Raw genomic sequence first — 27,466 nt, forward strand, 5'->3', positions numbered from 1 at the left:
TGAAGAAAATTATTAACTTTAGGCCAATTGTGGAATACCTAAATGTTTTTTAATTTGAATAAATGTTTTTGTGGTGCATGTGCGGTATGGGAGCAATGTTTTATTAACCCATTAAGCACCGCTATATGAACCCCATTGAAAATACTTAAGTTTTCATGTGTTTTGATATTCAATACATAACACATCTCTAATCATATGTAGCTGAAATTTCGCAAAAATATTTATTAGGTTCGGAGATATGGTATGGTCCCAAAATGGGAGACTTGGCGTTTAATGGGGACAACATACATATCCCTGCCACTATGTTGATACTTGAATAATTTCTGGCTAAATCCAATTAGAAAGCCCTAAAATCGTTTTTATGTAATTAATATGACTAGGTATTGGTACTTTATGTACATGTTTAACATATTCAAGCTTTAAAATGTAGAACTTTTAAGGTTTCATGACACCCAAAGCTGTACATTTTAGGCCCCCTTGCAACAAAAGCTGTGGAGGCCAGCCCCAGAGACTAGCAGTGTATATTTGCAATATTAATAAGTATTAGTATGCTGGTTATTTTCAATTTCTTGAGCCGTTGGGGCCCTTAAGAACGTCCCCCCCCCCCCTCTGCCCGTACATCACTCTGTGTCTAGTTTCCATTCTTGTTGCATTCCTTTTTCTTATACATTTTTGTACAAAATAGAACTTTTCCCACACATTTTACTACCTTTTAGCAAAAAGCCTTAGGATTTTCATACACAAAAAGAGAAGAGGTAGCTTTTTTCTGTTAACCATGTAGGGGGATCGAGCAATGGTAAATGACAATGACATGAAGAACTATATAAAATGTATCTTATAAAATGGAACTAAGATATTTTTGGGCTCCCTGATGGTGTAATTGTGTTATTATAGGCGAGGTTTTTTTTGCAGTCAACATTTCGGTTGCTTCACAACATGTTTGATGGCATGATTTATTCATCATCATAATGTTTTTAGAGATAAATACCTAGCTTGCTTCGCATTGAGGAATTATCAACGGTCATAGTTTCTCCGATTTCATCCAACAAATTACGATAAATGGTAAAAATGTAGAGTGAGACAGTTATCGCATTATCTGTGATCTAAACGATTTCGATTAAAGTATTTTTTCTCTCTCAATTATCTGAAAAGAATTTGGCGATTCACAAACAAGTGATACTGCACTCATCTTGTTTTGAACTAAAATATATTATTTTAATAGTGTTTGAAGCTCGTAGCAAAGTCAAAAGTTCTTACTACATTTTTGATTTCAAAAAAAAAAAAAGGTGAAGAAATTACTCTATTGAAATTCAACCTCCCTAATTGAAGGGGGAGCGCCCTCAAGGGGGAGGGGAGTATGGAGCTGACTGAGATACAAAATATTTTTATGGAGGGGGAGGAAGTTTTAAAGGGAATTTGAACTCCTTTTATGGAAATCTCTTTTGCGATCTGTTTTTCCAGAACTTTCTTTTAACCAAATAAACGAATGGAATGTTACTTGTTTTGATAAAAGCACCTGCTCTTGACCGTGAACAACAAAAGAGTGTTTACAATGAGAAACTACAAAGGGGGCTGTGGGAAAAAAGGGGAGAGTTCATTCATGCAAAATGGGTGAAGACGATTTCCACTGGGCATGACTTGCTCTGCTAATCAGAACACGCCAAGTCTCCCATTTTGGGACTTCAGTAAATAAAGTCCTCTAAAACTCCTTTAAATTATTTTTCTTGACCCCTGTTTGTTGTGATTTGAAAAAAGGTCTATTGAGCTTCATATTCCATGTTCCTAATTTCCTGCATTTGCATTTATTATTTTTAGGGAATTTTTTTCCCCGTGTTATGCAAAAACAAGAAATTTTCGCAAAATTTAAAAATTTTCCAAAAAAGAATTTACATTCCAAACCTTTTTGAAAAAATTACCAGTAAAGTTTGGTTCTCTGTCATTCATTTTAAAAAATTTCAAAATGATATCTTAATTACTTGATGAAGAAAAAAATCTTAGTTGAAGGTTCCCACAATGGGAGACTTGGCGCTTAATGGGTTAACAGAAATTTCGAGTTTCTAAAAAAAGTTTTTTATTTTATTTGTCCCGGCATTACAAGTACTGATGCTCTCTTTCAGACGGAAGTCGGCACTGGTTGCCGACAGAAATTTCGAGTTTCTAAAAACTAATACACACACATAAGACGATTGAATGAGAAAAGGTTTAGATTAATAAATTAGCTCATCTGAACATGGAATATCGCGCTAAGAATTATGTTATTTCTTTTTTTTTCTTCCAAAAATGTACGATATTATACTCTTATGTAAAACTGAAATGCTCGTATTTATTGTAAGCTGGCCAGGGCAGTAAAATATCATCCTATTTTATAGCATTTACAGTAGCTTCTTTATTTGGTGAATATTGTAAAAGTACTTATTTTCTCGTGCCTGTCATAATCACAAAAATTTAAGCCTCACGAAATATTTTTGTTTTTCAACTTTCGGTCTGTTAATATAAAATACACCAAATTTTAAACTTGACAAATCAACTGACAGAACTTATGGCGTCAAAATGATATACCTGAGGTCAGCTCGTATTTTTATGCATTTCTCATTGCATCCACTGATGTACTTGTGTAAAATTTGCACCGATCAAAAACATTTGAACCTTAATTCTTCTTTAAAAACGTTTATTTAAAAGTAGTTTCCAGAAATCACTACAAACTACTTTTTTTTTGTATGAAACTACTCACTACACTACTTTTTTTAAAAAGTAGTGAGCTACACTACAAACTACTAAAAAATAAAGCTACTACAGTAGCGTGCTACTTCCAACCACTGTATCTATATTTGTTTTATAACTCTTAATGTAGTGGCTGTGATATATAAGTCGGGAGGGGGGGGGGGAGCCTTGGTCCAACTTTCTACTTTTCATTCTTATCTCATCAAAAAATTGATTGAGCAGTAAACTTTTTTAAAAGTAACTTTTTAACAGATCTTTGTGAAGTGGATCAACATGCCCGGGGGGTACCTGAGTCAGCATAACAAAAACAACTTCTGTTACAAATTTTATGATACACATTATCCAATATTGTAACTAACTTATGTTCTTTTATGTTTAGCATGAAAAAAAAAAAAAAAAGTTTAAAGATGATTAAATCATGAAAATATTAAATTGACCAACTTTTACTTTTGCCCTACTTATGCCAGAATATTCTTTTCTCATGAATCAACACAACTTGGGTCTTCATCAACTGCACTATTGCCATTACTAGAACTTTACTTTTCTAAATCTTTGAAAGGTTTTTTAAAATTTTTTTATGACAAAAAATAAAAATACAAATAATTATGAACTAATAGAACTTTAGGAGAGAAATTCAATTTCTTACTCCATTCTTCATTAAAATCATTCAAAAAAGTAAGCTGCAGAATCATGAAAGTTACTAAGCACTGCTAAAATAATAATTATTTCTGAAATAAAATTTGTTGAATAACTGTACTATGTGACTTCATTATAGGATTTTTAGGACTATAAGTGCTATTTGTTGGTCATAAAGTAAAATAAAAATAATAATGACATTAAAATCATTGAAAATGGTCCAATGTGCACTGATTCCCTCAAATGTGGTGGGGAAAAAATGGAAATCTTAAAGGTATGCTACTAACATCAGAAAAATCGCTCTCCAGTGGAAAGTAAATCATGCAAAAAATGTTTCACCCTTCCTTTTTTTTTTCTTAATGGATGAAAACTATTTTCGAATTTAAACATTACTTAAACTTAAGTGTCTTTCTATAGCATTGTACAGGCACATTTTTCTTTATTCAATTAAATTATTTAGCTGTGAAGTTTTATACATGGAGGAATTTTCATCAAGTTTTAATCCTGTGTTTTCGTACATAATTTAAAATTTACTTCAAAACTGCCCTATTAAAAGTATTAATAATTAGAAATTGACAACGTATTATGCTTAGCAGTTTGACAGAATGATTTTGATACCCTTAACAATAACAGGTCATACTTTATAAGCATTACAAAAAGATATTTAGTTAAAATGCATTTCGTACTAAAGCAAAATAAAAGGGACAGAGACATAGCTAGTTTAACAAATTTGGTTTGGTATTGGTTGGAAGGTAGACTTATTTAGTCCTGGCAGACAAATTTCTTGCTAATTTTTCAAACCCATTGTTATCTGCCCATTTTTTTTTTTTTTAAATTACATTTTGAAATAGAAACCAGTTTTACACTGCATTATTAAACCACTGAAGAAATAATAACAATCAATATCATGGATTAGCCAACTTTTTGCACCAATCTCTTGCTATGAAGAAAGCTTCTTAATATAATTTTAGTAAACCAGCAAGAATGGGATCTGTATTAAAATTATGTAATGAGTAATTAGTTCATTTGAAAAAAAGAATGAAAAGCTTCATCACAAAAAATAAATCAGAAAATTTCTCGCAACATTGAATCTGTTTCAAAATGAAAAGCAATACATTGAGAATCAATTTTTAAAAACCATTGCATTATCATGTTTGAAAAAAAATTGTTTTAAATATCTAAAGCCACTTGTTCATTATTTCTTTTTAGTATTCAAAAAAAGAACGTAAATACGAAATTTTGCTCGAAAAAGCCAAAGAAAAAGCTAAATCTGCAATGGCTATGAATATCAAAGTAAGAATCATACTTATTTGAATTTACTTAGAGTTTAATTTAAAATTCAATTGTTTTCCTTTGATAAATAGTTTAAAATAAACAAAATAATATTTTGTTTCAGGATCGGCTTCGAAAATTCAGTTTTGTGGTCAATTATCGTGGCAAGTTTCCAAAAGCATATAATTACGGTACTTTAGCTACATATGAGTTGTTTAAAAAAAATATTTATGTAATATAACATGTATCTCCGATTTTCTTTCCTCATTTTAATAATACTAATTTCTCTTTACGTTTTCAGAGGAAGAAGATTCAAGTGACCTTGATTTGACTCAGGAATTACTAAGAGAAGTAGATGAATTAGAATCACTTAAATCATTTGATTCAGGTTAAGTAATCAGTCTTTTTAATGTATAAAAATATTTGCCAATGCCACTTCCATATTATGCATTAACTAAAGAAATGATAACACAAAAAACCTATCATTTTAACTCTTTTGTTTATCATCACAACATGTCCTGTGGACAGTTTCAAATAAGTGTATGGGATAAATATACTCAGGACTTAAGTTAAAAAAGGGAGACAGAGACATAGCTAATTAAACAAGTTTGATATTGGTGCACAGGAAGGTAGGCTTGTTTAGTTCTGGTAGACAAAATTCTTGTAAATTTTTAAAAAGCAGTTATCTTATAAGTTATGAAGTTGAAATCAGTTATCCAACACTGCCATGGGCAGGTAAAGGTCAGTAATTGCAAATTTTTCATTCTTTTGCCTCTTTGTTATCTATTGCACACTAGCTGCATTGCCTGTCATTGCACGTTCTACCTCAAAAGTAAAAGTTGTGTCAAAGTGACACACACACACACACACGTTTCACAATCAGGTAAAAGAAAAAAAAATTAAACTTTCCTATCAATTTGAAGAAAAGAGAAATTTTATGACTCATAATTTAAACTTAGACCTCTTTGGATTTTTTTTAAACTCAAAATTTGAGTCATCTGTATATATTAACTAGCATCAGGAGCGATCTTTCCACGTTGCATTTAATGAATCAAGTTCTGAAATTTTCAGAAAAATATTTTATAACTCAAGACTAAAAGTAATTCCAAAGATAACATACATCAACTTATCCGAATTTTGCCAACCTATTGAGTCTACAAAAGCTAGTAAACCTGGCAGAAAACTTTCGACTATATTTAAAAAAAATAAACATGAAAACTAAACCCATTATTCTTTTTGAATTATCAAAAAATTTTTAACCCATTTTTCCACCAAAACAATACTTTGAAAAGAAGCCTCATTTTAGAATATAGGAGATGTTCTAATTATCCTCTAAACTTCGCGTAAAGATCATATTGTGCAGAATTTTAAGGGCTTTAACATGCTGCAAAAGTTGAACAAATATTACTTTTTTTTGATGAGATACTAACAAATTTATGATATTCTTTAAAATTGGAATAAAAATCTTAAAATATTTTTTCTGGATGAAAAGTACTCTATAGTCGATTCTGCACCCCTGACAATGTGTATACAAAATTTCATGATGATTGGTTGAGTAGCTAAGGAATGAAAACATTACAAATTAAAACTCACCTTTGTATTTATAATAATAGTTAGGAAGCTTGCATACTTAGTTTCAATTGGAAAAAAAAATTCCAACATTTCCCTTTTGTTAGCATTGAATCCAAAACTCGTTTCTTCAATTATCTCGAAAACTCATTTCTGCAGATACTACTGTGTAACTGCACATGGCAGAAAAACCTTAACAACGTACGTATAGAAGATATTACTGCGGTGGGCAGGTAAAGGGCAGTAATTTGTTCATTTTTAATTATTATTATTATTATTTATTTATTTATTTATTTTTTGCATTTTTGTCATCTATTCTATGTTCACTTGATTGTATAAGACTTCATTATACTTGGCTAAAAGAAAAACAACTTAATTCCAACACTTAATAACAAAGTAAAAAGTATATATATAAGAGATAGTGGATGAAGACAATGTGTGTCTCTAACTCAGAAAGGGCCAATTTATGTGAAATTTAGCACAAAATTAGTTTGGAGTATCACAATGTGAGTTTAGAAGCATTTATCTAAAATATCCTTTCTTCCCAATTTTTTATTTTACTTTTCACATAAATTAGCCAAGATTGATTAAAAATATTTCAGTTTTATATTAACTGAAAGCCTGTATTTTATGCATAAGATAGACAGGCAGACAATACCAAAAGATCTCTAGAATAATAAGAATAAAAAATAAAGATACAAGAAAGTAGCAATTTGTTTTTGCAGCTAAAAATATAGTTACAAAACATTTTTTTTTCTTTACTGCTGTTGTGGTGTGGGTGAGGATATGGGGTCAGAGGGTCTTAGTCTCCATTTTGAGAGGTGCCCAGTAGAATTTGTTAAACATGCAACCTTTTCAAAAGGTTTTGTCAATTGAAATAAGAGTTCTTTTACTTAAGGAAAAAAAAATATTGAAAATATAATAATTTATCTTCTTGTTTTTAGATGAAGAAAATGTTGAAAAGGTCAGGGATAATAGAAAAAAACCAGTAACTGAAAACGCAACTGAAAATAGAAGTGACAGACAATTACTAAGTGATTACGAAGAATTTCAAAGTTTGTCACCTGATGTTTCGGATGATGACACACGTAGTAATTTAAGGGGTAATGTACCTTCTGTAATGATTAAAAATAAATCAGGTGCCAAGAATATTCAAAGTCCTATCACAACAGATGATTATGATGAATTTAAAAGTCTGTCACCAGATTCAAGAGCTGATATACCTCCTATAACGATTAAAAATAAATCAGTAGCTAAGGATATCCAAAGTCCCATTTCAACAGATGATTATGATGAATTTAAAAGCTTGTCACCAGATTCAAGGCCTGATATACCACCTATAATAATCAAAAATAAAACAGATGCTAAGAATATCCAAAGTCCTATCTCAACAGATGATTATGATGAATTTAAAAGCCTATCTCCACGCAGTGTAGAAAACTACACTGAGAACAATGACTTCAATGGAAAGCCAAATCAAAATGATTCTACTACAACTGCTGCAAACAAAGATTACACTTTAGATTTAAAACAAAATATGAGCAAAAATAACAACACAACTGTTATTAAAAAGAATAGTTCAAATAAAAGAGCAACTAAACAGAATGACATCAAAGATAAATCTCCACGAAAACAGAAAGAAAAAACAAATCCAGTAGTTACAAAGTCCAACCAGAAGTTTAATGAACTTATTGATAGCACAATAAAAGGGGGAAAGTTAGTAGAAAATGAAAAAGCATCAGAAGAACCAATTGAAGATGGTTCATATGAAACAAAAAGATCATTTAATTACAATTACAACACCAAACAACAAAATAAACAGTTCGTAGAAAAACCTTGTACATCTTCTCAAGAACAAAATCTTAATAATGAAGGGAAGGAACCAAAACAAAAACCAAATAAAGATTTGCAGCAGGATGAATACAAAAATAAAATGAAAGAGGAGAAATCACCTACAATAGGTGGCAGTACAAAAGCACTTCCCATTAAAGAAGCAGTTTCAAAGGGCAAAAATACCAAAAAGCATGAAAAAGAGATAAATGGTCAAGCATCAAATAAAAATGACCAGGGTTCAAGAAAATCAAAAAGCAACAACAACATAAAAAATATATTCAAACCAGTGATAAAGAATGGAGAGCATAAAATTAAAAATGTAAAAGATAATGACATTGAAAATGCTTCAATGCAACACTCAAATAATGAATCAAACAATTACACTGTAGAAAATGCTATGACCAAATTAGATTCAAAACATAATCAAGAGACAAATGTTCGTAAAATTGAACTTAAGTCTGAAGAAAATGAAAAGGGGAACCAAAATATGAGCAATAACATAAAAAAGAAAAATCTTAAGAGAAGTTCAAGTGCCCTCATAGAATTAGAGCAACCCAGTAAGAAGGCTAAGTTTGAGAATGAAATTAGTAATACAGAACATACAAAACCTGGTTTTCAAACAATGAAACAAAGCAATGAAATTGAAAACAAAAATAGGAAAAAGAATCCATCCTTTCAGAAAATACATGCGCCCAGCAAAGATACATATGTGGAAAATGATTCAGTTAAGAATGAACAAAAATATGAAAAAGAATTAGACATTATGATAAAAAATGATGAAACTACAGTGGATAAGAAACAAAAATATCATGCAGAACGCTTCACTGTTCCAACAGAATGCCAAACCAATCAGTCAGAAGAAGATTTTGAGCTTTTTGAAATAGAATAACATTTCTTTTGCCTACTGTTAAATATACTTAAAATAACAAAAATTTGAGTTTTCCCTATTAGCATATTTATGCTAATCTATCGCTAAAATGAAGAGATTTTACAGAATGTTTTTTGTGTTTTGCTTAGCAAAATAAAGTTATTAGAGTATTACATGTATTTCAATTTTTTACCTTTGAGCATGGTTTCAGAGTCGGAAGGAAAATGAGAGACTCTCTTTCCTGGAATTTTAAAACCTCTAACTCCGACTCTTTTACCCCAAAATAATCTGACTTGGACTCCATGACTCCGACTCTGCAGCCCTGCCTTTAATGCAAACTTTATGATTGCTTTAAGTAAAAGCAAGTTTAGAATACAAACATAAAAGTATATGCTGAATAAAAATATTAACTTTGCATAAAGTAAAACTAGAATTTTGATCTGGAATGAACTATGTTGTTTTTTTAACTTAGATTTAAAATATTATTTATGTAAATAAATTTCATAATTATTGATACTGTGAAATCCCGTTACAATGAATACCGATACCATGAAATATCCGTTACAACAAACACACTGTTTGGTCCCAATTTAAAACCCATAAAGATGTACAAAAAATCTCGTTTTTTAACGAAGGGATCTTTTTTCGAAAATTCGTTACAATGAAATGTTTTTCTACATGTTAATTTGAATATTTTTTACTTAATGCTGCTTACAGGAACTAAAAAATGACTTTCACAAGTCGTAACGTGAAAACTCAGAATGAACTTTCAAAACAGCCATTCAAGGTAAAATCCACTTAAGCTGAAATGTAAATTGATGTGTGACAACAAAAGCTAGTGTCTAGCCAAGTGCAAACGAATTTCTTCGCACCAAATGTAAAGTGCCCTGCGAATTCGCTCGGGGGATCCACAAGATTTCAACTTTTCTAGTGGTCAGTATAATAATGTTTTAAAATTAGAATCATTTATAATTTTCTATGGGATCAAATCTCTCGATCAAAAGAAAATAGCAACCTTTTTTGTGACGACAACCAATAAATAAATGTTTCGTGCTCAATATTTTTTTAGAATATTTAATGCGTTTATTACATTTTAGATCTCAATAAACGGTAATTGTTGCAGTTACCGTTAATTATATTAAAGTGTAGTGTTGCAAAATTAACTTTTATAAAAATGAAGCAAGTTTTACAACGATTCCGTTACAACGAAATATTTTTATCGGTACCTTGGTACCGATATTCATACCGGCATTGTAATGGGATTTCACTGTATTAGATAACACATACATATGTTAAACTGAAACAAAGCACATAACAAAATTTTAAAATTTATTCATGAATTAAGAAATTACATTTGAATGTAATATCATAGTTATTCTGTCTTGTCCTTAGTGTGATCTTTATGGTACAAAAACACAAAACTGAAAATGAAAACTCCAAACATCATTGAAAATGAGCTCAAATAATATGGATATGCAGATGGAATAAAACGTTCATATTGGGTATGCTGCAAAGGTCTCACAGAAACCTAGAGAAAGAAAGCACATTTCTATAGTCCAAATAAAATATCAATATCATGCTAAATCTATTTTAAAAAATTTTGAGTTAAAAAGTATAGGTATTTTAAGAAATTTAAACTTTGTTTCCGATAAATTACAAAATTTACAATCAAATAACCAATGTATACTCTGTTTCTAAAAGTTGTAACATAACAAGAATTTCAGTCAATCTTTTTACATATTTTATTCGTTTTAAATATCATAATAAACATTATTTTACATTTTAAAAACTTCACAAAAACTAGTATGTTCTGGCCATCACGAAACTTTCTTCTACATTTTTCTAATGAATTCTGACCCCACCCCATGCTTGAAGAGAAAGCGATTTTCCCAGAAAAAATAAAATTACGCACACAAAAAACTGCTCTCAACTTCCGAATTATCCTAAAAGCAAAGCAAACAGCGAAAATTGAAAGTTATTTTAAAAGCCTTGCTTGAATTAATTACAAATATTTTATTTGTTAACAAACATAAGATGGCAACAGTTAAAATTTTTAAATCATTGATATATTTCTGATACAATTAAAATCACGAGAAATAAGTCTGTTACGATTGATCTTCCTTATTGTTGTTTTGCAAAAAAAAATCAGCTCCCCATGGAGCGATTGACGCCAAAATTAAACCAACGCCTCTTTACATATGGATTCACATTTATTTCAAATTTCGTCCAGAACGTAGCATTACTTCTTGAGATATGGCACTCACAATGGAAAAAAAAAGTTCGATTGCGCCACCCCCTTTTCAGCTGTTGAGGCCAAAATAGAATCAGCTCTTATACCCTCTAAGGGCTACTGGTCTATAAATTTTTGTTTGATTTCGTTCATTATTTCTTGAGATACAGCAGCCACAATTGACAACAAAAAACGTTCTGTAGCTCAACCCCCGTTTGAACTATTGACACCAAAATTGAATCAGCACCTGTAACTGTTAGGGGCAACATATGGACCAAATTTTGTTTGATTCCGCCGGTTACTTCTTGGAAAATAGCAGGCACGCATAACGCAAAAAATGTCCCATTGCTCTATCCCCCCCCCTTGGAGGAATTAGCGCCAAAAACCAATGGGCACAAGTTCACTAGGGGCACATATGTGTACCAAGTTTCATTCAGTTTCATGCGGTAGTTTTTGCTGGTCACACACATATGTGACACACACACACGGACAGACAGACATTTTCTAAAAATCGTCGAAATGGACTCAGCACACCTCAAAACTAGGGTTTCCAATCCCGAATCCCACAGGATTTTTAGCGGGATTTGGCTCGCAATCCCGCTTTTTTTTTCCATTCAAGTGTTTTCCAGCTTTTGCCGCTCATAAAAGGATTATTTTCACGAGCATCATCTGAAGTTTGAATCTTCTTTCTCGTATATCTGCAAGAAGAGCAAGTAAAACTGTGGGTCTCATATGTTCAACAATGGATTTACCATTTCAGGACAAAATAAAAATAGAGTAGGGTCTGGTGGGGGAAAGTGGTCAATTGTCAAATAAATGGTTATAGCTTGGAAATAAATGTTCGAATGAATGTGGAAATTTTATTATAGAGTAGGGCAGTTAGAAACTACATTTTGAGTACAAAATTTTACAACTGGCAAAATTTTATTTGGTAAAAAAAAAATATTTGATGTGAATATGAAAAGTTTTTAAATCTAAACACCTCTTTTATTTTCCTTGGGAAATTTTGTTTGTTAGAATTATGAACAGATTGACTGCATAGGAAGCTTCCTACATATCTCAAGAACTCTTACTCATTAGCAGTTCGCTGAATCTATTTTAGATAATTTTTCAGAACAATTTAAGTAAGATGGGGTAAAGTGGTTATAATATTAGGCTTAACAAGTATTGTTCTTCTAATGTCACTTAATCGTTAAGTATAAGGCAGATATAAATTAAATATTAATTTCACTTAATATGTATTGCTTTTGCAGTAAATGGGGTTAAATATACGAGTACATGCGTATGCATACGCATATACTCGTGTAGGCACGTATATAGACGTATTCACATAAATGCACCAATAAATTTGTATATGGGTTTCTGCAAGTATTTTTAATCTAATACAGATATACATTCGACTATACACGTATATACTTGCTTATACTCGTATATATACAAACACTTATATACTCAGGTAGACACGTATATACGCGTACGTACTCGAGTAGACACTTACATACAAGCATATGATATACAAGTACAGGATGAGTTTTAACTTTTGGGCAAATTATTAAAAGGTGTTAGAGGGGAGGATAAAAAGCAAGAACCTTAAGGAACATATAGTCACAAATACAATACTGACGCACTACATGCACACAAAGCAAGAAAATGATGGATGCAAAACAGGTCAAAAATGTATTACACAAAGACAATTTTACACAACATTTTAGGTCTCAAGAAAACTTTAAAGCGATTGATGAAATTTGCGGCCTGCAGCTCTTTAGTTAGAGGGGAGAATAAAATGTAAGAAACATATGGTCACAACGTTGACGCACTACATGCACGCAAAGCCAGAAACTGATGGAAGCAAAACAGGTCACAAAAATTACACAAAGGCAATTTTACCCAACATTTTAGGTCTCAAGAAAGTTTTGAAGAAGTTGATGAAATTTGCGGCCTGGCAGATGTAATACATGTGCGTCGCAATCACAAAGCACTCTGTTGCAATTACGAGGAACTTTGAAAGACTTTCATCAGTCGCTACACCTTTTGTTGCAATGCTTGTATTAGAGCTACTACAGGCCGTAACTTTTAACAACTGCTCTAAATGTTTCTTAAAAACTGAAATGTTGGGTAAAATCATCTTTGTGTAACAAATTTGTGATTTGTTTTGCATCCATCAATTTCTGGCTTTGTGTGCATGTAGCGCGTCAGCGAACGTAATTTCCTTATAATTCTTTGCTTCTTATCCTCCCCTCTCACACCCCTTAGATTTTTGCCCAAGTGCTTGGATTCCCTCTGTAGGCACACATGTATATAAGCTTAAATAATTGTGTATATATACATGTACTGGTGTATGCACGTAAATGTACGTACATACAGATAGTTATAAAAATAATGGAAACACTTGTGAATAAAAGTGACATTTTTGAATGTGCTTCGTACGTAATAAAGAATAAAACTAGATGTATGGTTTTTTTTTTATAAATAGCAATGTACATATTCTGGTAGTATATGGTGGATTAACTGAAGTGCTGGACGTCTTGGATTTTTTCAAGCGCGTGAAATATCGACCTCTCGAATTTTAAAAGAGGCCAAATTGTTGAAGCGCGTCTAGCTGAAGCAAGTTTAACTGAAACATCTTAACTTTCTGGTGTTTCTAGAGGTACAGAATATGACAGTCATGACAGCATACACGCAGCGCGGTAAGACAAGCTCCGCAAAACAAAATAGTGGACGGAAAGAGAAGCTCAGTGAAAGAAACCGACGGTATTGAAGAGGATTGTAATGTCTATAAAAAGCGAACAATATCAGCAAAAATGACCAGAACTCAATCACCATCTGAACTCACCAGTGTGAGTGATTAGAGTCGGAAGGCACCTTTATCAACAGAACATTTATGAGAGTAGCCTGATAACTACCTGTACGTCTATACAGGTATATAATCGTGTTTGCACGTATACATACGTATACTCGTGCTTCACAATGTGAGTAGACACGTACAAACACGCACTGGATGTATTCACGAATTAACTCGTGTATACTCGTATATGTGTGTATGTACACTTATATATGCATGTATATGTCTACTGTACACGTATATATTCATGTATGCACATTGATACTCGAGATACAAGTTCATACACTCATATGATGTTCGTTTACACGCGTATATGCCCGTACATACACATGACACGTATATACTCGTGTAGACACGTATACACTCCTATAGGTAATCACGTATACATGCTTATATACTCATGTATACACGTATATACTTGAGTAAGCACGTGCATGCATGTATCTGATGCATACATGTATCTACTCATATATGAACAGTTTACTAATGTTTACACGATATGTATATACTCGTGTATACACACATATGCCTGCATATACTTGTAACTATAAAAATAACCGAAATATACAAATATTAGGGTTTTTTATAATGGTTTTGCATCTATTTTTAACTATGACCACTTTTCCCCACCCCATGGGGTAAAGTGGTCATAAATACAAAGGGAAAAGAAAGTGTTATAACACTACTTAAATCAATATTTATTTTCCTAAAATTCAATGTACCGTGTTCTTTAATAATGGAATGTAAAATAAAAACAAAAAAAGTTTAAGTGTTTAAAGAATTTATTGTATTTATTATTCATCTAAGTTGAAAATCTACGATTTTATGACCACTTTACCCCACCAGACCCTATATTTTTCTGAGAATGAATTGGTATTCTCATTCGAAGTTTCAATTTTCATGCGTTCATCAATTGAGAAAACGCGTAAAACTTACAAGCATTTAAAACAACATCACTAAAATTTAAAATACAGTAAGTTAGGCTTAAAAAATAGAGAAAGTGTATTACATATTCTAAAACCTAAAAGCTACAAAAAGTGCACTCCAAAGAAGAAAAAGCAATGAAAAATATGACATTATTTATGTATTCTGCACGATTTTAAAAGGGGTGACAGAAACTTGTATGAAACACAGGATGACTCTCATGACAGTGATGTAAGTTAAGCTGCTCAAGGGAGCGCACAGAAATTTTGGGGCCCGTCACCAAAAACTATTACGGGACCCCTTCATATTGTGTACCCCTATGTTTCACCCATCATTTTAAAAATATTGAGTCGCCTTCAGCCTCGGGCCCAGGCCAAGAGTTGTCCCTTCTCCCCCCCTCCCCCTATGCATGCCCCTGAAGCTGCTCATGTTTTTGAATTCCTCTTTAAATTGAGAGGTAAAATTAGCGAAGTTATCCAAACACTTTTACTGATACTGCAACTTGGTGAAATAAGGAAATCAAGCAGTATTCACACCTTGCTGTAATGAATCAAATTCACTGATACAGTGAACAATGTTAATGAAGCAACAAAGTTATTATCAATGCAAATATCAAACAGACATTGCCTGAAATTTGCAGTTTTTGAGCAAAAACCCAGCATAAGAGAAGAAAAGTCTATTTCAGAAGGTGATGAAGTTAATGCAGATCTCTTTCTAACTTTCCACAATTTCTTGCAGTGGAGTCGCAGCACGTATTTTCATCAAGCGAATTATTTTTAGAGTAAAAATCCTTTACCATCCCATACGAGCGGCACACTTTGGTTACCAATCCATAGTTGTTAATTAGGATCTGATTTTGTAGTTCTTTACAATTGTTGCACAGAATTCAAGAAAGACTACTAATTCAAATAATAAAAGCAGTCTAAAAAGCACAACTTTTTCTCTGTCATAAAAATTTAATTTTTTGAAGAATAAAGTCAATCCCATGGGACTGAATTTGGCGCAAGATTGAAAACCCTACTCAAAATGTTCGAATTTGTTAAAATTCGAAATTCGAAAATTTGCACGAATCCAATATTATTTTCTATATATTAGATATAGAAGAAAGTGACAAGTTAATATTAATTGTCTGCAGCATTGTTTGTTGAAAAATAATTTATATTTTTATTTCAGCTGTGATTTCTTTAGTAGTTTTCCTGTGGTTTTGTTTGTAGTTTTCGATAAAAAACTAGAATATTTTTTCATATAATATCCTTTGAGTATGCAATCATCCTCAGTGGTAAAATTCATAGTCATATTTTTTTAAATACATTTTCTAAAATAGAATAAAACGACAGTCAATTCTGTTGAAAATTGTAATTTTAAATATTTTTGAGAAGCATTAAAGTGAGAAGCAAAGCAAATAAAATTACCTGAGTTGTTTCAAATAGATGAGTATATCCCATTCGGTTGTAATCAACTTTAAACTTATACACTCCATAAACATCAGGCAACTTGAACTCGGCAATGTATTTCTTACCTAAAATTGGTCAACTTTTACATTAAGAGCATGAAACATGCTAATAGGTTTCATTTCAACACATATTTACTTTTACAATTCATTTAGATTTAAAAAAAATCATATACAGCAGCTTCTATTCAGCATAATTAGTTACAACAAATTGCAAAGTATGTGATTTATTGATTAAAACTTGTTACGATTTCAAAACTGAAAATTGATGTCTTAATTTATTCCAGAATTGGGAAAATTTTTCAGCCTATCAATTGATTACCTGCTGGATGCAAAAAGTTACAATGTGTAAAACAATGTAAAAATGACATTTTCAATAATAATTCACTAACAAACATGCAAGAAATTTGTATATGTTCCTGTACATAACATTCAATGCGTAATCTCTATGTTAAATAAAAGAAAGGTTTCAAAGAAATTCTGGAAAGAAATCTGTGGCAGGCCTGCATCCAGGAGACCCTAAAGCACCTACAGCCTTGAAATTTTGTACAAAATTACTTTGAACCCCAATGTTCTGCACCTGGGGTTTTGTTTTTTAAAATTTGAATTAGTTTTTTTTTGTGATTAATTTTTTAAGCACAAATTTCGCATAAATTGCCAATTATTGCCTATAAGAAGGGTGAAAAATTACTTGCACATATTAATATTATATATCGTTGGAAAGGGTAGAATTTTCCGCTTTCTACGCAATTTCTTTCAACGCTCTAACTTAAATACGGCGGGAGTTATTTGCGATTTTAGCTTGAACTTTTTTAGGCATAGCTAAAATTTAGGCACTACTTTCTTCATTAAATCTATCAGTAAAAAGTGAAGGAATTGTCCCACAGTTTTCTTTTCGATACAACGAGAAAGAGCGGTTTTTTTTACTCCAGATCTAACTTCACTTATGGTCGAAAAACTAAGCTTCTATCTCCAAAGGAAAAAGAGTTGCAAGCCATTAAAAATCAAGTTTGAGTAATCTCATCTCCATTAAAAAATATCAATGTTTTATTTGGCATTGCCATCGTTACGTCTTTTCGATTCGTTTGTTTTTCTTTCTTATTCACAAACTTTATGGGTTTCCATTTTAACGGAAAATCTTAGGCTCAACTCAAGCTCTGAGCTAAAGTGCAAAATATATTAAAAAAGACCACGAATATGAAAGCGACTTTTCAAACGTACAAAACTGCAGTTTTGCAATGCTCAGGAGCCCCTTAGCCCTTACAGCTCTGCAAGTTGGTACAAGTTATTTTGAAACCCGGGGAAGGGGTGCTTTTTGTTCCAAAGGGCGCTCATAATTTGTTTTTAATCTGTTTCTTTCTAATTGATGATTTAAATCTTTGTGAATCAAATAAGATTGCGAAGTAACCTTTTGGGGTTGGTGAGTGTTAGCGAGCAGGGGGCAGAGCCCCCTAGTATACTAAAATATGCTAACATTCTATTTCTTAAATTCACTTTTAGATATTACACTTGTTTGAACTATTAAAGTTATCAAAAATCGTTTTCCATTGCATTATAATAACTATAGAAAGTTCTTTAAACAGAAAGATATACTGGCCTTTGTTTTTTAACTGATGGTTTCAAGCAAGTGAAAACACTTTAATTTTGAACAAACAAGTGACTTGAAACATCTGATAACAGTAAAGAAATAAAAAGGGTTTTCTTTTTTTTTTTTTTTTCTTTTTTTTGCTGTTAAAACAACTACTTTATACCTGCAAACTTTCAAAAACATCAAAAAAAAAAAAAAAATAATGATATGGGCAGTTCTCAAAAGGTGGGAACCAACACAGACCTCAACTTTGAAGCTTCAACACCAAATAACTTTCATTTTAATTAACTCAAAAATTTTTGAGTTAAATTATAATACTGTATAGAGACAGGAATTGCCATAAATTTTTGAAAAAATGCTCTTCAAATGCCCTTAAAAAAATATTTTCTTTGCTAAAAGGCACAATTTTGGACATACCAAAACATTAACTAAGCAAATGTACCATTAAAAAAAAATTTTTTTAAATTATTTCCATACGTTCCAAAAAAAAAAAAAAAAATTAAAGGCATGAATCTTACACTGAATAATTTTTTGTTAATATTTTACACAAATAACAAAAGTAAAGACAGATTATTTACTTTGTAAACGATTTTAGAAAAAAGTAAGTTTGAAATTTGATGCATGTCCAAAAGTTACGATCTTTACAATGCTATTTTTTGAGAACTAAGTATATGATGTTTTCGTTTTAAAGGTATTTATCGATCCTCAGAATCAATTTTTAATTGTTTAAAAGTGTTTTCATAAGCTTTTATGCAGTATCTTAGAAGAAAAGTAATTTTTCTTAAACATACATGCAAGATGTACAAATGGTGTTACGATCTTGACGCCGATAATTCTGTCCGTTTAGTCATAATTTTTAGATGATTTACTGTCTTCTAACCTCAATAAAAAAGGTTATTATAATGTTATCTTCTTTAATCCATCGGTATTTTGCATAATTAATACGTTACACATTGAACAATACATAAATTACAGTGGAAACATGGCTGGTTATGATCGCAACGAAAGCCATTTTGCACTAAAATCGCCAAGCAAACCTCCGTTGGCGACAACACAGTATCGATAAGCTAAAGGTTACCAGAGGGGAATTCCAGTTTGACAAATGTAATTTATCGTCACTGCACCAGTTTTGGCGACGTTATCACCTGCGCTAGCATTCCCCCCCCCCCCCCCCCCTGCTTTTATTATTTTAGAATTTTTTTTTCTCTTCTTTCTTTTGGAAACATAATTTAACAATCTCCAAATAGAAATACGAATTTCTTTTTTCAATAATTTTTTTTAGCCATCGTTTTAATTCTTATGACATTAGAAAAAATATTTATTATTAAAACTGATGATGTCACTTTTTATATTTGTATTATTTTTAATTTGAAGCATTTTTTTACCTTTCATCAACTTCTTCAAAATCATTCCAAAACTTTATTATATGTAATGAGCGGTATGTATAGCCATTCAAGTACTTCATTAATATCCTCTTTATTATTAAATTGCAAAATTCAAAAAGTAGTAAATAAAATTTTCATTGGAAATGTTAAAAATCAGATTAACAATTGTCAAAAATTATCTTAAAACTTACATTACGATGATGTCCAAAATCCGTTACCTACAGGACAACAATGTCCAAAATCTGTTACCTACAGACTGCTGATTTAATTTGCTAATTAACAATTTTTACAAATACCTGCTGTCTTTTCATGTTCATATATTGTGTTCTAGGTATGCATACTATAGAATAAAAGCAAAATTGATGTCAAATTTGAAAATTTTTGAAATTGCTCAAAGTTAACTTTTTTGTTCCCACCTTTTGAGAACTGCCCATATGTGAAGTGAAAAATTGTGTGAGTTACAAAAACTGTAATGCCCCATACATAAATATTACATGAAACGTATAATAGACTAAGTGACACTAATAATTTAAGGATGGAGCTCGGTTAGCACTAATAAAAAAAAATAACCAAGAGAAGCAATATTTAATAAACTATAAACTACAAGAAGCACACATACAGTTGGGGCAAACCTAACCTGGCAGCATTATGAAGGCTACACAGATCCTAACTACAACATTTCAACACTGTCAGTTTAGGTTTGCCTCAATTAAGATACAGTAGAGTCTCGAAAATCCAAGCCTCAAAAGTCCAAGGTTCCACTTAATTCGAGGTGCTATGTTGATATCTTTAAGGTATACTTTTTATAGACAAAAATTTTTTTAATGTTTACTAAATGATTTGTCAGTTATTTTTTTTAAATATAAAATTCATAAATAAAAAGGCAAAGAATTTTACTTAAATATTCAAATTTAAAATGTCTTTTGAATTATTGAATTATACTCCATAGTAAACTTATTTTTCAATCTTTGCATATAAAAGAAATCGGAACTCCAGCGCTCGAATACGCTACCTTGCGGTGATTTACATAACTGCCGGAAAAACTAAAACATGGCGTTCCACGTATGTCTGTTGACGTAAACCTAGGCAGTTTGTTATGAGTATTTATTAACGCATTTGATGTGTCTTGGATTGCTTTCAGCAACAGAAAGTGTTTTGTTCCTTAATTGTATTCTCGAGCTCCTCAAAATAATGTTAGTTTTCATTATTTCCCTCTAAAAAGTGAGTTGACTGTCGTAAATGGAATGCCATAATGTCTTAAACACAAGAAAATTCTGGATTAACAAACTTCGCATTTGCAAGTCTATTCGAAGCATTTTTTTTTTCCGAAGAGGATAACTTTATGTCAGGTAATTTTTTTTTATTGTTTTGTGTGAATTTGAAAGAATGTTTTTTTTTCTTTTTAAATCTTAAGCTCAAAAGAAGAATAGTATGCAAAATATTTTCTTGAATATATTATCGTAGAACAGAATGAAAAATGTTTAACGCTGAGAATTTTCATCGCCAAACTAGTGGTATTTTAGTTTAGGGTTATAGTTTTAGTATTGTGCGTGCGGAGAACAATTGGCGAGATTTTGCATGTCAGTTGTTTACCATTTTTATTTTTTATCCTGTGTGGATTAAAATGTTAGAAAGGTAACAGAATTCGATAAGTTTAAAGAAATAATGGAAGATCAATTAAAAAGAAAACTACCGCTATGTATCCGTGCGAATTTTATTGATGATGCATGACAGAATTAAATCATAATTCAGAAATTAGAAACATATGAAACCGAATGTAAAACAATTAGCGCTAGCCAAACAAAACAAAGAACTTTCGTCTTCCTCTTTTGATAACCTCTTTTGGTTTATTTACATGAAATATTTATAGTGTTCATATGGCTACAATAAAAATGTAGTTTCATCAAGAATTGTTAAATTTCGAATTCAACATCGTGGAAATGGCTACTTCAGAACAACTTACTGTGTGTTCTGCATTAATTTTTTATTTTCGTAATACCTTTTGATTTCTAATCTCTTTCTACATGGGTCAGAATAACCAAAAGACTTTGAAAAATCTTTTCAAATGAATAAAGAACAAAAAAATCATGCATGCGAACAAAAATTACTCTCATTTCCTAAGTTTAGAATCAATTTATGCGTTACAGCGTGTGTTTGTTTTAGTTTTTTCATTCGCCATTAGACAGTGACTGCAGCGCCCCCTATAGTTTGTTGGAGTTACGAATAACCTTGACATAACTGTCCCTCAAAGTTCCCATTGCAATTTTAACAAAATGCATAATCCTAAACTCACTGTCTAAAACTTAGCAGGCGTGCTTAGGTTGCCACTAAATTTAGGGGAAATACTATACGGTTAGTCAATGCAGAAATGAGCAAGTACAGTGAACTTCTGATTATCCATGGTATAAGGTGGCATGGTTGCCGCACATAAGCAAATTTCCTGGATGACACACAAATAAGTTAAAACCAGTGCTTTACTTGGGGCAAACCCAGGTCCGTGTTTAGGGGTGGCAAGCTGTGCGGTCGCACAAGGCTGCTAAAATATTACAATATTTCTGTGTGAAAAAAAATATCTTCTTTCTAATGGTACCAATGAAAAGAAGATGCAATGGGACTAACTTGAGCTACAGCGCATTAAAAATAGGCTATTTTTCATGTGAACAATAGGGAAGTTGCAACCTATTAAATGTTCATATTTTGGCTATTGCATATTGTTAATTGACCCTCAAAACTAAAAAATTCATCATCGCCGAATTTTAAAACACAGTGGTTGATTTTTAATGAATTTTTAAAAATCCACGCGCAAAAGTGCGCTCTTCTGAAACGTCACGAGCCTACGTCACAGGGCGCGAATGTGCAGCCTTCCGCCGAAGATCCCTTGTTTTCGCTAGGGACATTTTGAGCGCGTTGATATTTTTATTTTTTAGAAATTCAATAATCCTTTTGAACACACTATGGAGGCCGGATTCGTTAAAGCACAATCTAAATAATCTTCCTCAAATAATATTAATGGTGATATTCGAATATTTCCGAGAGGATGAGAGGTTTAATGTTCCAGAAACGCGAGGAGATAAGCCTTTTACGTTTCATCTTCGAAGTCGAATGCACGTTCTTCGATTTCTCCCATGACATGGGAACCGGTTCGCTAGCGTTTCTCTCCTATCGGACGTCACTTCCTATGCCATCTGACGTCACAGGCGCTTGAACTTTAAAAATTAATTAAAAAAAAACTACTTATCGTATCGCAAAAATTTTTCCACCTATGATGTTCATACATGTTACTCTATCATATAAAAATAAAATTGAAAAATCGAAAACTTCCCTATTGTGACAGCCACTTTGTGTTGGCAAAAGCTATTATTTGGCTCTTGGAGAGATTCGTAAAAAAAAGCTTGACTGTATTTTAAATTGTTTCAAACTTACCTGTAAATTCAAACCTATCCGAGAAAATTAGATTCCCGGTTTTAAAAGACGTAAATTATCTGGCGGACGTATGAAATCCCCAAGTGACTAAACACCCAACAAGTCAATCACATGTTTCGCCCATCGGCGGACGTGACGTCAGAATTCAGAGTTGAGGATCTTTCTGCTGAAAGCAGTAAAGAAGATAATGTAAAATAGCAACAGTTAAAATAGTAACTGTGTTGAGTTGCTTTGAGAGGCAGTAGATGCAAATTTTGATGACGTCACGTCATTGCGTCGGGGAAACAGTGATAGTTTAAATAGAAAGTCAATCGATCAATCGATCTCTTATGATTTGCTTCCGTTCTGCAGACGGTTTGTTTTGATGTGAGCGTGTGAGCTCTGGTTGATTTGTCCACGCAGGGGACGTGGAAGTTTATTCAAGAAATGTGAAAATTAAATTCGTTTTGCCTGCTAGTAGTGCAGGATAAGTTCTGAAACAGTACCCTAGGTTTGGAAGGCAGTTTTGTGAAAAATATAAATTAGAAAGAAAGAGTTGATGTGTTGAAATAGGCTTAACAGGACCGGAGGACCGAAGCTGCTCATCCTAGGTTCCGAGCTGGTCGGACCGTACGGGTTCAGTGTAGGGTGAGGCATTTCTTCGAATGGTGAGGTGACCTCTAAGAGACTCTACTACTGAATGTTCTCCTGTTTGGCAAAGAAACCAGGTAAATAATTTCCTGTACTGCATATGGTGAGGAATCCTCTACTGTGGTATGGGTGTGCCTGGAATGCAGTGCCCATTGACAGAGGATGGTCTGTCGTCTACGAGTGGACGTGTGGTTTTTTTCAACAGTTCATCCTTTTAGGATGTGGCCTTCATGTTTTGTGTGCCAAGTGCTTGTGAGTGGACTTACAAGGGTATGAAATTTTTCCAATAGTTTTTTCTTGGAAATGTGGCATGCTGTTTAGGGTTGTTTATTGAGGACGTTTTAGAACTGAAATTTAGAGAAAATGAATAAGGTGATATTTCTTGTTGATGTATGTTGGGGGGAAATATATTTAATTTGTTAATGGGGATTTGATTTTATAAATGTTGAATGTTTGTTTTTCCTATTTACACATATACATATGTTTTAAATAAAATGTTGTTTAAATTGAAATTCAGTTTCCATTGCTTCATTTCTCCCAAGCTTACCATTCCACATCCGTTGGTCCTTTTCCCGAGGGCCAACACTTTGGATGCCAATATCTTTTAGAAAATCAATATTTATGCTCTGCGTTTATAACCCATTAAAAGCACGTATGTTGACAATAGAATTACAAAGTAAGAGCTTTTGAATCATTTTTGTTCAAAATTTATGACATTCTAAAATCCAGGAAAAAGTTTCTCCACTGTGTTTCTCTTACGACTTTTTATGTGTGCTACACAAAAGTCAATGAACTGAAATTCATGAAAATACTAGAACGTATTGACAACCAAAATTACTTTGAGCTACTAAAATTTCAGGCTTCCAGTGTGATAAAATTTCCCGTAATATGAACTTAAACCTGGCAGTTCGTTACAACAGACAGAATTTCAAAATCATTTTTCAATCCTTATTTGAAAGAACACCATCGAAGAAAACTTATTTTGAAAGGAAAAAAATCTGTTCCTTGTATTAACGAAAAGAAGATGCGAGGTGACAAACTTTGAAAATAAGCTATTTTTCACTTGGAACAGTTTTGATAGCCACTTTGAATGACAATATCTTTTAGAAAATAGATATTTAAGCTCTGAAACTGTAACCCATTAAAAAACAAGTATTTTACAATGTAATCACGAAGTACCAGCCTTTGAATTATTTTTGTTCAGATTTTAACACAGCCTAAAATCCAGGAATAATTTCCCCGTGGCGCTTTTTCACGAGTTTACATGTGTGCTATAAAAAATCTAATGAGCTTAAATTTCCAAAAATACTTGAATGTATTGACAGCTAATTGTACTTTAAGCCCCTAAAACTTCAGGCTTCCAGTGTGATAAAATTTTCTGTAAACTTAGTCTAAACTTGGCAGTTTAGCGCAAAAAGTTGATCCGCCATTTTGGCTTACAGTTTTCGGAGATCCTAGATCCACAGAATTTGGATCTAGGAAGCTGAAAATTTGCATAGGTTAGTTTCAATGGCATCTCTCATACTCCTCTGTAAAATTTCATAAAAATCGTAGATGGCCGAATGGGGACCCTAGGTCACTTGACATGGAATGACTCTTCTATATTTGCTAGTAGTAAAAAAAGTGAAAAGGTAGAAAAAGTCGAAATTTTTCATTCTTTTTTCGAACATTATTCTTAAGTTTGATTTCAATTTCATACCCCCCCCCCCCCCCCCCGGGCTGAAAATAATGCAAATTGGATACCCGTCTTTATTTCATCAACTACATCTCTTTCGGATATTCCAAAAGTTTTCTTTGCAACCATATTTTGTGTCATATTTTTAACATTAATTTTGTAATATTACTTATAAAAATCTCGAACTAAATTATACAGCTGGGTGACACTACAGCGGGTTATGTTTTGGAAGAGAATTATTTATCAACAATTAAAACAAATTTTGCACAGGGCCGCTAAAACTCTACGCACATCCCTGGGCAAACCTAACCTGACAGCCTGGTAATGGATTTATGTAACTTTCACAATGCTGCCAGGTTACATTTGCCCCAACAACAGTATACAGGGGGTAAAACTGTTTGTAGGGTCAAAAATACTGACTTTACTGACCAAAATTTGTAAAATACTGACTAAATACTGACTAAAATTTTAAAAATATAACAAACTTTGGCGCAAAAAAAAAAAAAAAAAAAAATATCATGCTTAGTAAAATAGATACTAGCTTTGTTTATAATGTGCAGCAACATAATGTGAAGCTAATTTGGCACTTTTTTTTGACTTATATGAAATTTGAAGCCAATATTTTTTGACCAAGGACCTTAAAGGAGTGAGAGACCAAGCATGAAACCATTATGATAGGTAATGCACCATAGGTAATGCAAAACTTGATACATTCAATGGAAAACCGCATATTTGAATTAGGGGAAACAGAATCACAAGTTCCTATTAACATTTGTCACTGAGTTTCTCAACCTGAAATATTATTTATAAATTAAAAAGCATAGGCGGCTCGTAAGGGAGGCAACCGCCCCTTCACTTTCAAAAATAAAATATCCTTACCCCCAACCCCCTCTTTTCAGAGTAAAAAATTAGCAATCAATTGAAAAGTGGTTTTTTTACTGAGTGGGTTAATATTTTTTCACAAAAGTAAAGACTAAAAAGTACAAATATAAACGGACTTTTCTTATGCTAATTCATACGAATGTAACTTTTAATTGGAAGGGGGAAGTTTATGGTGTCCATCTGTCCCAATTTTTGAGGCAAGGTTCGATACTTTTAGAGGTATTTCAATCAGTAAAGTAACACTAACATTGAAAAATGAAGCCTAATTTTACAAAAAAAGAAAGCTTTAGGGATGCCGCCCCCTTACAACCCTTACCTTTGACCCTCCAGTTTTTTTGGTGCACCACTTGCCTATGCTAAAATGTGTCAAAATAATGGGATACCCTATTTTCTGTTTTTCTAAATAAATTCATCACATGATGCAGGGGGTCCATCCCCCTAAGCTCACACCCTCTAAATATTGCAAAGGATCTCTTCCCCCCAAATGAGAAAAACAACCCCCTACCCCTAAAAACTTCTATGCCAAGGATGATGTTTTTTCTAATAAATTAAACTTACCTTGTGCTTTACATACTGGTTATTATTAGTATACAAATATGAAATTAAATATCCTACCCCATTCATATTTTTATTGTATTTTATGTTTGTGTCTAAATTTTTGGGACAAGGTGTAAGTTTACTTATGCTGCAAGAACTTTCGATGAAAGTTAAAGGCAACACATTAAAATAAGAATTTAAATATAACACATTTTTACTCATCTCGATATTGTACACAAATGTAGCTGTCATGTATATCTTATTGCTCGAAAAAAATCTTCATCTTACCTTGTACTTTAGGCAAAAACAGGAAAAGGGGTTTCAAAGAATATGTACAATATCAAGGGGAGGGGGGAGGGGCTAGGTTTTTCATAAAACTAGACTAAATCATCCCAATCCAATAAAAGAATAGCAAAGATTTTTATCAAGTAAAACAGACTACCAGGTTGGTGAAGTTGGGCTGCTATCTTAGCAATTGATTGCTTTTTTGGCGTTTTTTAAAGTTTATCAGAAAATGAAAACAAAACTGATAGTGAATACTATCATAAAGTAAATTATTTCGTAAATTCACAAAAAAACTGACTTGACTGACTAAATTCGGTAAACACCGACTAACACTGACCAATTTTTAAAATACTGACTTTAACTGACCAGTTTTATGCCCTAAGTATATATACTAGCTTTAAAAAATCAATGTTAGCATGCAACTATTTCACTTAAACTACAGCTGAAATCAATAACAGTGAATGCAAAAAATGTATGTTGCAAGCTAAAAAAGCGTTGCTCATTATGGCAAATAGATTACACACATACACAAGCAAATCATGCAAACAGATTAATTGAAACAGATTGAGTTAGGTTACAACAAAAACGTATGTATTATATTACACTCCAAGGGTTCCCTTAACTACCACGAATGTGGTTTACCGGTTAAGTAGGGCCTTGGAGACAGTTCAGCAATCATAGGTTTACTCCAGAACTAGAAAATCACCCGTCCGGGT

At 32.3% G+C, this 27,466-nt stretch overlaps 1 protein-coding gene across 1 annotated transcript in view; it reads right to left on the minus strand.

Annotated features, from left to right (window-relative positions):
* Nucleotides 1-10,211: 10,211 nt before the first annotated feature.
* Nucleotides 10,212-27,466, minus strand: part of LOC129221617 (dolichyl-diphosphooligosaccharide--protein glycosyltransferase 48 kDa subunit-like) — a 67,402-nt gene continuing 50,147 nt past the window's right edge. The window contains exons 10-11 of the mRNA XM_054856138.1: nucleotides 16,308-16,414; nucleotides 10,212-10,427 (exon numbers count right to left, since the gene is read on the minus strand). Coding sequence (XP_054712113.1) covers nucleotides 10,272-10,427; nucleotides 16,308-16,414 — 263 coding nt within the window. The 3' untranslated portion in view covers nucleotides 10,212-10,271. The remainder of the gene's footprint in view (nucleotides 10,428-16,307; nucleotides 16,415-27,466) is intronic.

The sequence above is a fragment of the Uloborus diversus genome, chromosome 4 (assembly GCF_026930045.1).
Source record: "Uloborus diversus isolate 005 chromosome 4, Udiv.v.3.1, whole genome shotgun sequence".
NCBI lineage: Eukaryota > Metazoa > Arthropoda > Arachnida > Araneae > Uloboridae > Uloborus > Uloborus diversus.